General features: G+C 64.6%; 1 protein-coding gene across 1 annotated transcript in view; it reads right to left on the bottom strand.

Annotated features, from left to right (window-relative positions):
- Positions 1-1861: 1861 nt before the first annotated feature.
- ACOX3 (acyl-CoA oxidase 3, pristanoyl) overlaps positions 1862-13575 on the bottom strand; it is a 37634-nt gene continuing 25920 nt past the window's right edge. The window contains 6 exon segments of the mRNA XM_039232088.1: positions 1862-2423; positions 3695-3781; positions 5056-5123; positions 6316-6490; positions 10108-10223; positions 13353-13466. Coding sequence (XP_039088019.1) covers positions 2304-2423; positions 3695-3781; positions 5056-5123; positions 6316-6490; positions 10108-10223; positions 13353-13466 — 680 coding nt within the window. The 3' untranslated portion in view covers positions 1862-2303.

Below are 13575 nucleotides of genomic sequence, written 5' to 3'. Positions count from 1 at the left end.
GCGCCACGCAGCCAGGAGTCCCTGATGCGGAGACTGAGGACGTCTTCCCGCCCCCCGTGGAGAGGGGACCTCGCACACATGTAGCCAGGAGCCACCGAGCAGGGCTGTCCTGCAGGTGCCCGAGGGGCCCCTCTAACGCTGCGCTCCCCGTGTGGGGTCTGTCGGCCCAGGTCGCCTGCCTTGAGCCGTCAGGTAGCCACGTGCCTGGAGGCCACCCCCTGAAGCTGTGTGGCCCGTGTCTCTGACAGGGCCCACTGTCTGGCGGGACACACTCCCCACGGAGTTTGGGGGACGTCCAAGCAGCTGTGAGCGCCGAGTCTCGTAGGAGGGGCCTTGGGAACAGGGTGCTCGCGCTTAGCACGGCCGTGGCCCTTGCGCGGCGGCAGGTGCGGCTGGGTGCTGGGTGCACGCACTGCGCGGAAGGGGCATCCTGAGGGGACAGAAAAGACTGGGGCAAAGGTGACTCAACGGAGGCCAGGCTCTCAGGAGCACATCAAAAGTGACGGCCACCAAACGTCAATGACACATCCTGTGATAACAGAGGGCCCAGCAGCCACCGTGGTGGCCACACGAAGCCTCAATCCCAGGATGTCACTGGGCTCCCACAAATGATGATGGGGCGTGGCGGGTTTTTATGGTCTTCTTCAGGCTCTCATTTCCATGTGCGTCCACCCAGCCGGCCTGTGACTCCGCGTGGTATCAGGAACCCCACCCCCAAGTGCTGGTCCCAGCGATCGAGGTCCCGGGCGGACCCGTGCGCAGGGCTGCTCGGAGCAGAAACCCTAACGTCCGCGTCCCTTGGGAGGCTTGCGCCTCCTGTACCTTCGTGCTGCTCGACAGGGGAGTGTGTGAGGCACGGCTCTGAGCAGGAAAGTCCCCATTTCTGTGAGGGGAACCTGCACGCGTGACACCAGAGCCCAGTCGTGTCCCTGGATGCAGCACCCAGTCCCGGACGGCATCTTCGGGCCACAGGTGGAAACCCCCAACTGGGAGATACATTAAATTCGGGTGAGATCGCTCCCTGGTTAAAAGCAGGACACTGACACTAGCCTGCTCTGTGCCAGCCCCAGGCTGGGTCACGGGTGTGGGGACAGCCAGCCCCGCCACTTCCTAGACGTTTGGCCCGTGGCAGTGCTTTAGGTGTTTGGGGCTCAGCGTTCTCCTCGGTCAAGCGGGCACGGTAACGGGACTCCCCCCCACGGCTGCGTGAGCGTCCGAGGAGGTGCGGATGACCAACCCCTGTGTGCGGCGCATGCTCACCACGTCGCCCGTCACCCACTGACGTGCTCCTGGCAGCCCTGCGGGGTCGGGGGTGGGGCGGAGGCCCACTCTCCTAGGCCTGACGTCCGAGGTTTGAGAGTCAGGCTACCGCTCCGGTGATTTCCGAAGCTGGAAGTCAGGGTGCCTGGGGGCGCGCCGGGCTGTTCGGGAAGGTCAGACCCTGTCCTCATCCGCGTGGTACCAGCTCGGGCTCCGCGGGCACCTGGGTCTTGTGTGCCTGCTGCGCTCGTCAGGACCAAGCAGACCCCAGACACGGAGAGGGGCCCCCGAAGCCGTTCTCTGGAGCCGGGACACACAGAGCCGGGCGGCTGGCCGGCAACCTGACCTGGGCCCGCCGGCAGGGGTGCGCGCTCACGCACAGACCGGGAGGTCCGGGCAGCGCTGGCTGCGGAGCGCACGCCCCGGCGGCAGGCACCAGGAGGCACTGCGCACGCGGCCCGCGGGTCAGGACTTCACACCGACCTGACCAGCGTCGCGCATCTTGTTTCTTTGGAAACGTTTCCTTGATGGAAACTTCTATTTTCACATAAGGAAGTCGGGAAGTGGGTTTGCTTCTCCTAAAACATCTTACATTACATCATTCAGGCATGATTAAGATAAGAGTTTAATTTCATGGTGAGGTTGCATTAGTTAGAGAGCGTCAGACTGGCACCACCAAGCATTCAGTGAAGCAGAGCTTTGTAGAAAATCTCAGAATGTGAAAGATCATTAACCTCTAACCGTGAGCAGCCAGCCTCCCATTCGGCGTGTGGACACAGCACGGGCCACGTCCTAATGATCAAACACAGGAACAGTCCCCCAGGCACAGGTGATCACACAGAGCTTCCCTTCAGACTGTGAGCCCGGTGGCCTCTTCCCGCTGAGCCCCCCGGGTGCAGTCGGGAGGCGGGACCACACAGGACTGGCAGACGTGCGTTCAGAAAGTGGTGGTGATTTCTAGTATCTTCCGGAACTGTAATTTGAGGTCAGATTCCCATCAGCTGAATGAGTGTACTCAGACTTAGCCGAACGCGCCGGTGTTTCTACAGCTTCGAGTTCAGACTTCCCGTGTGGGTCTTGGTGGCGGAAAACTCGGGCCACCATGATGGCCGCTCCAGAACTCCGCTCTCCTGAAGGACAGTGGCCCACATGTGTTTGTACAGCTGCAAACGGTAAGCACATACGTGAGCAAGAAGCAAGATCTCTTAGAGCGGCCGAGGGGCCAGACGCAACCCCCTCGTTAGCTTTTGTTGAAACCACAGGACGTTCTGTCACTTTCTAGAAAATTTTAGGGTGATTGAATTCACAGAAATCTTTTTCTCTAACTGAAAGCAAAGGGCGGAACACGTTTATGATGGCCGCTTCACATGCACCCTTGTCTCGGGGGACTCTTGTAGGGGGCGGCCTGCACGGACTCTGCACGAGTGCGCCAGCCGTCGGCCCTGACGTGCCCCGTGGGTGGGAGCCTGGCATGCGCTGTCCCTCTCTGTCCCCCTCCATCTCCCTGGGGCCAGCTCGCCGCCTCCTCCAGGACTTCCACACTCAACTGCTTCCCGCCGGGCAGCCCCCGGGAAAGGAGAGCGGCTGCTGTCCCGGAGGAAAGGCCGTGGGCGTCGCAGGAGCTGGTGGCTGGTCCTTTACTCACCCCAAACCCGGCCCCCAGGCTGACCTCCAGTCCACGGAGACGAGGAACCTATTTCGTGCCTGGCTGGGGCCAACCACTCTAACTTTCATGAAGCACCTGCAACTGGCCTGCAACAGCCTGCCCTGCCCCCGCCCAGACAGACCCTCAGGCTCGCTTCCTCCGCACAGGGCGCGCCCGGCAGTCCGCAGCCCTGGGCATCTCTGGACCATCGTCTTAAATAGCCTCTGGCAGCCGTGCCCATTCATTCAAGACGAACGTCTCACCTGGCAGTGCCCGGCTCAGATGTGCGCACGGAAACTGCCCCCTCCCATCAGCTGCCGCCTCGGGCAGCTCTGGTTCCCACCGCAGAGTCCCCGCACCGTGGGCATGCGCCCCTGGGCACCGGCTGCACCCCTGCTCGTGAGCTGAGCTGCCTCTGCAGGGCGGGCACGTGGGCATAGGGCTCGAAGGCGTCAGCCGCCCGGGTGCTCAGGGCCCCGCAGGACACCATGTCCTGGCGCTCCGCGACGCCCATGCATTGACATGGCCAGTTGAGTGGCTGGTTGACAGAAGGGGCCAGGAGCCAGCATGGGGAACGGGCCCCCCGGCGGTGTGAGCACCAGGGCTTCACAGGGGTTGCTGCTGACCTGGCGCCTTCCCTCCACTGCTGGCCGAGGGTGACAACTTCCCAGAGGGCGCCAGGGTGCTCCAGGCCCCTGTCACCATCTTGGGCTTGGCAGTAACCACCATGGGCCCTCGGAGCGGCCCCGCTCACGCTCCCACCTGGCCCTGGGGGATGGCCGCGCTCACCTCGCCGTCGGCTCTGGCGATCGGTGAGTCCAGGACAAAGTCGGGAGGGGCGATCACGTCCACCAGGGCAATGGCGTCATCTTTCAGCTGTTGGAAAACAGAGCGCGTACACTTGGCAACCCCCGGAATCTCCATGGCGACCTCAGAGAAACAGAGCCTGGGGCCGTCCTGCGCCACGACCCACTGGCCACCGTGACCGCAGCAGGCGTGTGCGCGGCTCGCCCAGTAACGCGTCCTCCTCTCATGCCCGGGCTGCAGGCCCCTGAGGGCACGTCTGAAGGTTCTCACCACGTCGCTCGTCACTCAAGGACACAGCGTGTTGACTGGTTTGCAGCGCGGCGGCTCAGAGGCCTGTGGCTGAACCCTGACCTTCGTGGGCAGCGGCTGCCGCGGCAGAGGAAACAATGTGACGGATGAGGTGCTTATGGGGCCTGGGAAGGCTGTGTGGTGCACAGCGGCTCCACGGTCCCCCCACCCCCGTGGGAGTCATCATCAGCCGGACACGCGGAATCTACGTGAGAAGCTGCCGAGAATTTTCTTGAAATGCAGAAATGTCTTTTCTGAGCGAGGGGTCACCGCTGCGCGGCCTGGGGCCCCGGAGCGGGGCACCCTCAGCCCCCTCCCCCGGAGTATGAGCCCACAGGGAGAGGAGACAATGCCCTTGGGGCTCGGAGCTGCTCCTCAGCACTCCGGCTCGTCTGCCGCTCGGGCCGCAGGTGGACAGCGCGCCCGCTCCAGGCGGGGGCGTCATCGGAGCGCAGCCCCATCTAGACAAGGGCAGCAAGCCTGCACGTGACGGCAGACGGGAAACGGTCCGCCCGGGGACCGTGGGGTCTCCGTCCCACCGCGCCCTGCTGCCGGGGCCGCACGCCCACCCACGACACCCGTGAGCACCGCTGGACCGGCCGGTGCCCCGCGCCCTGCCTGACCCGGGCCTCCCGAGTGAGAATGAGGACCCGGCCCCGACAGACTCGTGGGACACGTGGACACGGCTCGTGGGATCCAGCCCGGGTCGGGCTCTGCGGCGCCCCGACCGCCCGGGGCCTGCTGGGACCCCCGTCTCCTTCTCCCTGCCCCTCCCCCGCTCGCCCACGTGCACTAAATCAATCAATAACCCATGAAATGAAATGAAGCTGGAGGCTGAGCACCCTGGAAGGCTCCAGAGAATTACCAGCGCAGCTGTAGGAAAGCGCATCAGAGTCCAGGTTCTAGGAAACTCCCTGAAAACCACTCCCTGCGGTTTCTGACGTGAGCACACCTTCCTGCTCTCGCCCACACTGCACGCACACGAGCGTGCGCGTCTCTGGGCTGCGGTTACACGTGACGCGGGTGGATGTTCAGGAGGGTGACCGCAGACTCACCTGGGAACACAAGCCCAGGATGGCGTTCTCGATCATTTTACCGGGCTGCTCACCAGCGAAGTAGCCGCCTGCAAGCACAGGGCCGGTCACACGGGGCCCAGGGGCCCTGGCCCACGTGGGCCCCGCGCCCCGTCCTCTGAGGTCCCCCTGCCGTGCCCCCGCCCCATCAGTGCACACGCGCCAGGAGGCCGCGGCCACCACCACGGCGGGCTCGCTGTGCTGCCCGGCGGGCCAAGCACGCAGCCTGGGCACTTGAGGGCACGCTGGCTGCAGACTCTTTCATTTGACTTTCGTGATGAAAGCTGCCCATCACTGGGAGTCGTGCCTGAAGTGCATGGTCCCCTGCCCTGTACTCGCCCCGCCCTCCGAGCCCCCTGTCCCCTCCGTGGGCCTCGCGTGCGCTCTCACAGCCTCCGCGAGGCAACACCAGCCCCGGAGGGGGACCCCGGCTCTGGACGAGGGAGCAGGGCACACGGTCTGGCTCCGCAGCAGGCCGGATGCACGCACAGGACGCTTACAGGTGCGCAGGCGATCTGCAGCATTAACACGTCCCGAGGGAGGCTGGGCAAAGTCTCAAGATGCTCCTTAGAAGGACACTAACAAGGGCGTCTGGGGGCTCAGTCAGTTAAGCGTCTGACTTCGGCTTAGGTCACAATCTCACGGTTCATGGGTTCAAACCCCGTGTCAGGCTCTGTGCTGACAGCTCAGAGCCTGGAGCTGCTTCGGATTCTCTGTCTCCCTCTCTCTCTGACCCTCCCCTGCTCACGCTGTCTGTCTCTCTCTCAGAAATAAACAAAACATTAAAAAAAAAAAAAAAGGAAAAGAACACTAATGAAAACAGATTGAGAAATTCAGCCTTCCCCCACGTTCCCCAATCTCCTAGGAATCAGCCCACACACCACCTCCTCCAGGCAGCCCTCCTGGGCCCACAGGCTAGGCATTCCTCCCGCTGCCCGGGCTCGTGTCTATCTGGACCTATGGGACTGGAGGGGTGGGCTCCAGCTCTGTCCAGACCAGCTCCCTGTCCGGCTAATGTGGGCCTTCTGGAAATATTCTCTGGCCTGGAAACGGACTTCAAAGGGACCTTAATGAAAGGGAAACTATGTCGTTGACACTGTCCTGATGCCACTTTTCTTACCACGGGGTCTGAGCTCCTGTGATGGCCACTCTCCTGGACAGAAGGAGGCTGCGCTCCTGGGCAGGGCAGGGGTGGGGCGGGGCAGGGAGGGAGGCAGGTTTGGGCCACCGCAGGGTCCTCACCTCGGTAGAGCAGGGCCGTGTGCTGGTTCAGGGACCATAGGGCGTAGAGAGCGCTGAGCTGCTGGAGCACGGCGCGCAGGGGGGGCGGCACGCTGGGCTGGTGCACGTGCTCGTGGAAACTCCGCACGGCCGTGAGCTCCAGGAACGCCAGGGCCAGGCTGCGGCAGTGGTACACCTTGAACAGAGCAGGGCACGGAGCCCCGGCCCCCGTGAGCAGGCGGCCAGGGCTCCGGCTGCAGCTCGCGGTTTCCGGTGGAAGAGCCCTCGGGAAGACAGACGAAGGTCTGAGCTCCCAGGCCCTGGACTCCCTCCCCTGGCCTTGGGGATGGTGACAGCCCGGCCTGAAGCCGGCGTTTACGCTCTCTGAGGCCTCTGGGAAGCCGGGTCAGCCGGGCCCCGCGTGGCCACACAGCCACAAGTGTGCCTCCGCCCCCAGCAGGCGCCAGGGCACGCAGTCGGTCCTCTTCTGTGCCTGGAGCCACAGGCCGGCCCCTCGGGGTGAGGCTGTGCTCCCTCCCCTGCCCTGCGTGCTCACTCATCTGCCCGGAAGCGCGGGAACGGCTGACCAGCACCCAGGCTGGGGCCGCTCGCGGCTGGGGTCAACGGCAGGAGGACACCGGCTGGGTCTGTGACAGCAGGAAGCCACCGCAGGCCTCTGGACCCGAGTTTTTCTTTCTTACTCAACAACCAAAGTACCCGCGGGTTATCGTTAGCTTGACTCGTTAGCTTTTCTTTCTCCATTTCCACACGATCATTTTACCAGATTTCTTTTTAACTAGAAAGATGACACTGGCCCCACCTGACCTGTCATGACGAGTGGGTGCTGCTTTTGCGCCGCAGCCGCAGGGCCGCGTCTACGCGCACGGCTCTGGGACCTGGGGTCAGCCACCCTGCGTGTCACCTGAGAGTCTGTGCAGTGACAGCTGTAGAGCCCATGGTGTGAGGGCCGCACCTGCTGGGTCTGGACGGCCAGGCAGCCCCAGGGCCTGGGGCGGCAGGTGCGCTGGGCCAGAGAGGCGGGACGCCTGTCCGGGGAGGCGCGGCCTGGCGGGGAAGGCCTGTGGCCCCTGAGACTCCGTGAGCCAGCGGGCAGGTCCGGGGCAGGTCTGCTTCTGTTGGCTCTGGCTCCGGACCCCCACCCCACCCCAGGCCTTCTGCACTTGCGGGGCGCTCGCTGCTCGGCTCAGTTTGCCCCCAGGGACATCTGCCCCTGAGACACATCTCCGGTTCTCAAAACTTCGGGGCGGTGTCGACATCCTCGTGGGCAGAGGTGGGGGGGGCTGAGTCAGGAGGGGTGGCCCCTGCCCCTAGCCCTCTCCCCCTCCGGGGGTCCCCCGTGCCAGGCTCCTCTCCCCCACGACGTATGAACCAATCGGATCCAGGCATTCATTTCTGCTGCGCTCCTGCGGCTGAGGACATCTGCACATTAATGAACAATGGAAACTTCAGGTGAAAGACTAACTCCTAATTGTCCCCATTCGGACACCCGTTCGGGGGAAAAGAGCCCGGCTCCGGGGACGGCACGGCTGAGCCGGGTGACCCGGGGCCCTTCTCTTGGCCTCGTTTCCTTCCGCGTCAGAGGGGATGGCACGAGAGGACCGGGGGAAGGAGCCCGTGTGGCCGGGTGGGGAAAGCATGGTCGTCTGCATTTCCGAGGCAGATGCTCTGGCTGGTGGGGGGGAGGGGGGGAGGGCTCCGGGAGGAGGGACTCTGTCGCCCACCCGCTTACGTTTCCCCATTTTGAGCACGCAAGGGGAGTGCTCAGCTGAAAGAGGCAACAAACGCATCTATTTGAGAACCTATGTGCAGGCGGCTTGCAGACAGAACCTACATTCTGTGTTTTAACGAAGCTCGTTCTGTGTTTTAACGAAGCAGCCGGTCTCTGCCCCCAAGGACACAGCAGGGTCACTCCTCCACAGCCGGTCGGTTACTGTCCTTCAACCTGCGAGGCCCTAGGTCAGGCTCAGTGACTCCTGTGCCTGCCGCCTCGGGCCAGGGGCCGGCTCCGTGGCCGAGGACCCTCCCCCTACCGGGGACGTTCTCTAGTCTGTGGTCTGTCTGCTGCTTTGTTCATAGGAACGTGCAAGTGTACGTTGTCTGATTGGACAGTTTTCTCTCCTTCGTGGCTTCTGTTTCCTGTCTCACGAAGGCTCGTCCCGCCGAGGCCGCGTACACGTCCTGACATGTTCTTCTCACGCCCTCCTGCTGCTCTGGTCACCAGACGGGCAGGGACGGTGTCTTCCCTGGACCCGTGAGCATCCAGCCCAGGCCGTGAGGCTCTCGGCTGTCAGAAATGGCCCAGTGCTCGCTCTTAAAACGCTCCGTGACCCAGGCCAGGTGTGGAAAGCAGACTGCTCGTGGGTCATTGTCTCCCTTCCAGGCCTCACAGCCGCTCCGCGAGCTGCACCCCAGCTTCTGAGGCCGGTCAGCTCAGCAGCTGTCCCCAGGGACTCCGTCTCTGCCGGACCTAGAACCCAGGCGGGTCAGCTGGCTTCTCTGTCCTTTGCAGCCGTGCTGCTCACTGAGAAGCTGAGTGACCTTTAACGAAGGTCTACGGGAAAATTATTTCTGAATGGCAGTGCCCCTGCTCGCAGGGCCCGCTGTCAGGGTGTCAGGGACAGGCCGGCCGGCCGGCACGGGGGCTGAGGGACAGTGTGGAGACCCCCCACCACCCCTGGGCAGCTCTCTGAAATCCGGAGTGGGGATGCGTGCCTTTTGTGCCCCCCAGCTCTTCGGAGACGGAGGACCTCTGTCACCTCAGCAGCGCCGGCCTGACCAGCAGAGACGGGAGGGGCGAGGGACAAGCCAACGTGCTGCCGTCGGCGTGCAGACCGCTCAGCCTGCCGTGGCCCGTGGCCCCAGCCACTGCAGAAGGCTCACTTCCACGCCACCTGCTTTTGGTGGCCATGATACTGAGTTTACTAACTACGACCACCTGCTGACTTGGCCTCTGTGAAGTCCTGTGGCCGACCTGGGTTCATTCTTCCAGGCCTTTCCAGACGAGACGCCATCCCGTTCCCTGCCCTCCACACCGGGCGGGTGTGTCCGGCAGGTCCCAGAGACGCCACTGGCTGTGGTTCTGGCCGCTTCGCCCAAGCGCTGACGCCACCGGCACACAGTGACGGGAGGGGTGGGGGCACGTGCAGGGGGCAGGCAGACCAGGGATGCCGAGCTCTCAAAGGACACAGAGCCTCACAAGGCGAGACCGAAGAGAGGGGATGCCACCAGTTCTAGAAACTTCTTATTTCCTTCATGCACAGCCTCCCAGGCAGCGCCCCTCACTCCAGGTACACGGGTTGTCTGGGTCACAACAGGCTAGCTCCTGATGCAAGGAGGCGAGGAGGCGTTTTAGAGCAGGCTGCCTTTCACCGTGGATTCCGGAACACGGGAGCTGGCCGCGACCGAAAGCGAGACCCAAAGCCACCCTGGGACCGTCCCCACCTAGGCTCCCTGAGAAGGGCAGTGATAACCTGAGGGAAACCAAGTGCGGGGCCAGCGGGACTCCACGGAGGTCAACAGGCTGTTGCCGGTCGGCCCGCAGGGACCAGGGCCGGGCCTGGCCCCACAGCCCAGCGTCCCAGCTCCGACAGTGACAGCTCTGGACGCGGGTCACTTTAAACACGACACCCACAGCCCAGCAAGGTCCCTGCAGCAAACCAAGGTGCAGACGGTCGGGCACCAGGGGCGCAGGGCAGGAGGGTTGGCCGGCCGCCAGCAGGACATCTGCTCTGGGGGACACGGCAGCGCAGAAATTCAAAACCGATGCAAAAGCAACTTTAAAAGCAAACCCACCTGGCTGTTGTTTCTCGCTTCGAAGTCACCGCTTCCCGATCTTTTCTCGCGATCTAACTTCTGCGCACTCTCTCGGAGCAGGTAGCACACCAGCCACTCGTACGCCGCCAGCGGGGCTGCAGAACAAGAAACAGAACTAAAAGTAACAACAGAGCAACCGCGTGCAGAGCGCCTACCCGGGCAGGAGGCGCCGAGAGCGCCTTGTGCACACAGTGACCTTAATGACAAGAGCGCGAGGCGGGTCCAGTTCACGGATGCGAAGGCCCAGGGAGGGCACAGCCCCAGGCTGGGACGGGCACAGGCGAGGGCACGTTGTGGCTCTCACGGGGCCACAGAGCCACTTTGGGTGACACCTGGTTTGGGATGGCGGCAAATTCTGGGTGGCGGGACGGGGCGCACACCCTCAGTGTCACTGTGGATCGGCACGGACGTGAGATGGCGGGTGAGCGGCAGAGGAAGTGGCTGGCCAGCACGGCTGGGGCCCCCCGGGGCTAGTGGGCAGCTGAGGGGGGGAGGGGAGGGGGTGGTCTCGCCGGCTCTCCCGGGGCCTCAGCCCACGAGCTTTCCTCCCAAGGAGCCCTAAGGGGGGAGAGAAGGTGCCACTACAGACTGTGGACAGACAGGCCGGTGCTGGAAGGGGCCGGAAGCCCCCCGGGCCTGGGAGCCTTCTGCTCAGAGCTGCCCTTGGCGCAGAGCCCCCAGGAGGGCCCATGGGGACCTGGCCATGCCAGCTCCAGCCCCAAAGCCTGGGCGAAGGTGCTTGGGATCCCTCCTGCATCCCTCCTGCGTCACACAGCCCACTCCCGGGGTGACAGCGGCACTCGCTGGGGCCCCGCCGCGGACACTCGCCCGCCTCTGCACAACTAAGAAGTCCGTGAAGGAGCAGACAAACTGAGGCACGGGGCCCAGGAGTCACAGAGCCGGGCGCACACGGCAGCCCCGGTTCCTGCCTCCTCTGCACAGCTGTCCCCGAGCCCGTGCCACGTCCTGCCAGGCATGGTGGCTCCACGGGGACCCCCAAGAGACAGGCCCACGTCCTGACCCCAAACCCGCGAGTGTCTTTCACAGGAGAAGGCAGGCGTAGTCAGCCAAGGCTCTCTAGACATTCCCCCTGGAGTGCGGGGGCCCTAAATGCAACAGCAAGTGTCCTATCAGGGCCAGAGGGGGGATACACACACGGGGGGGCCTAGGGCGTGGAGGACACACGGAGCATGTGACCCTCAGCCCAGGAGAGCCAGGGCCCTGGAGGCTGGGGGCGGCAGGACGGACCCCCAGCCCCAGCCTCTGCAGGGAGCGCAGCCCTGCCCACCCCTTGTCCAGACAGAACGGGACTGTTGTTTCCGGCCCCTCCCACGGTCCCCACCAGGGTCGCTGCCACTGCGTTCCGGTGGCTCCAGACCCTGGCTCCTGCCCATCTCTTGGACCTGGGGCTTCTGGACACACCAGTGTCCCCCAGTGTCATCACATGTCCCCTCCCTGACACCCCCCCCCGGGCTTTGTTCTCACCCGGTCCTCCACCCAGCGAGCCCCCCTCAGCCGGCCAGCCGCCTTCCAGCCACCTCCCTGCCTCTGCTAGGTCCCCGTCTCCTGGCCGAGCTCCCCTTCTGAAACGGGGCTCCGACCCCAGGGCGCCCAGAAAGCAAGGCTTGGCCAACGGGCACCCACTCGCTGGTTGGCACGGCCCGGGTCTGGGTGTGGCCTGCCCTCTCCCCATGCCCCCACTCCTGGTGCCCCCACACGAGCTCCTCTAAACCCGCGAGACCCACCGCGGAGGCGGCCGCGGGGGGACAGCTGAGCTCCCCTGCAGCTGTCCCACCCAGAGGGGTGCCCAGTGAGTGCACTACGGCAGCGTGCAGACGACCCCATCCCTGCCGTGTGCTGCAAGGGAAACTGAGGCTCGGAGAGGTCAGGTACCCAGTCCTACATCTCGGCCAGCAGGCTGAGGTGGGGCAGGGGCCGGGAGCAGACAGGCGGCCAGGTGCCTTCTCACGCTCTTGGTAGGTGGGCTGCACTTCAGGTCCCAGCCCCCAAGACGCGGCTCCGCGGTCACCTCACCACCAGCCACAGAGGCAGCCCCGAGGGCGCAGAAACTGGCGTCTGGGGTGGCGGAGTGAAGCAGGTGCACACGGTGCCTGCTGCTCAGACAACGGTGAGATCGGGGACGTTTCTGCCACGGCTTCAGGTACCGTGTGTTCGATATGGGATGTGACAAAAAAGTGAGTGGGACCCGGCGGGGGGCGCAGGCTCGGGCAGAAGTCCCAGGCCGGCTCCTGTGCCAGTCCCTCCCCTCCCGGCGCTGCCGGGGGCTGGGGGGGGACGGGCCAGGCTGGCCCTGGGCGCTGCGCTTACACCGCAGAGGCACCGCTGGACCTCCCTGAGCCCAGGTACTGGAGCAGAGGAGCGCGGGGACAAAGAGGGGACACGGAGGGGACGGAGACGGGACCAGAGTCGTGCCACTCTTTGCCCCCTCCCAAACCACCGCTACCCCCCATCCAGGATGCCATCTTCTCTCAGGTCCCACTGCTCCCACGGTGGCCAGAGTGGCCTCCGCCCGCACATCTTAGAGCGAATCGTCACACGGCACACACAGACCCTCAGCCGCTCTCTTGCTCAGGGCCCGGTGTCCCCTCAGCCCTAGAGCGATGCACACACTCCGCCAAGCACGTCCCTCCGCGGAGCCCCCGTGGCTGCCCCGTCCTTGTCACTGAGCCCTCAGACGGGCTGTCCCTGCCAGCCAAGCCCAGCACGTGGGTCCCTGCCACACAGTACCCCCCCCACCGCTCCTCCGTGCAGTTCTGTCCCCAATTGGACCATAAAGCCAAGTGTGAGCAGGAACCAGGTCTGCCTGGCTCCGCCCCCAGACAGGCTGTTGCCGCCTCGCAAAATGAGCGCAGGGACCAATGCTCTTGGCAGAGGGTGTGCAGGGCTGAGAGGGGCGAGGACACTGCAGGGTGGGGGCCACAGAGGTGATGCCAGCATGGCTGGCATGTGCAAAGGCCCTGGGCCAAAGGGCCCCAGCTTCCTGTGAAGATGGCTCAGTCCCAAGTGGGCAGGAGCCCAGCTACCTGGGGAGGCAGGGGCGGGACCCAGATCCTCTCCCTCTTCACCCCAAGGGGGAGGGTCAGCGCCTGACTCACCGGCAGGACCCATCAAAGCCCCTCCCACCCCCCACCTCCACCTCCGCAGCAGCACAGCTGGCTCCCTCGGGTCACGAGGGGAGGGAGACAGGGAGACAGCATGCTCACCTGATGGGTCCAGGCAGCCTTCGACGCTGGAGCACGTGAACCTCTGGCCAAGGATGTCGGGATAGGTTTCCAGAAAGTCCACGGTCCCCAGAGGGCTCTCAAGGCGAGTGCCACCTATGAGTACACCCAGGGCACAGAGTGACCGCCTCAGCCCCTGCAGCCCCTGCAGACGCGAGGGGGCGAGGGGGAACAGGCTGGCCTGGCGGGGGCGGGGGGGGGGGGG

Source organism: Hyaena hyaena, unplaced genomic scaffold, assembly GCF_003009895.1.
Source record: "Hyaena hyaena isolate Hyena2069 unplaced genomic scaffold, ASM300989v1 scaffold_63, whole genome shotgun sequence".
NCBI classification, from domain to species: domain Eukaryota; kingdom Metazoa; phylum Chordata; class Mammalia; order Carnivora; family Hyaenidae; genus Hyaena; species Hyaena hyaena.
Note: the sequence above shows the minus strand (reverse complement) of the source record. Positions and strands in the feature narration are given on the sequence as shown.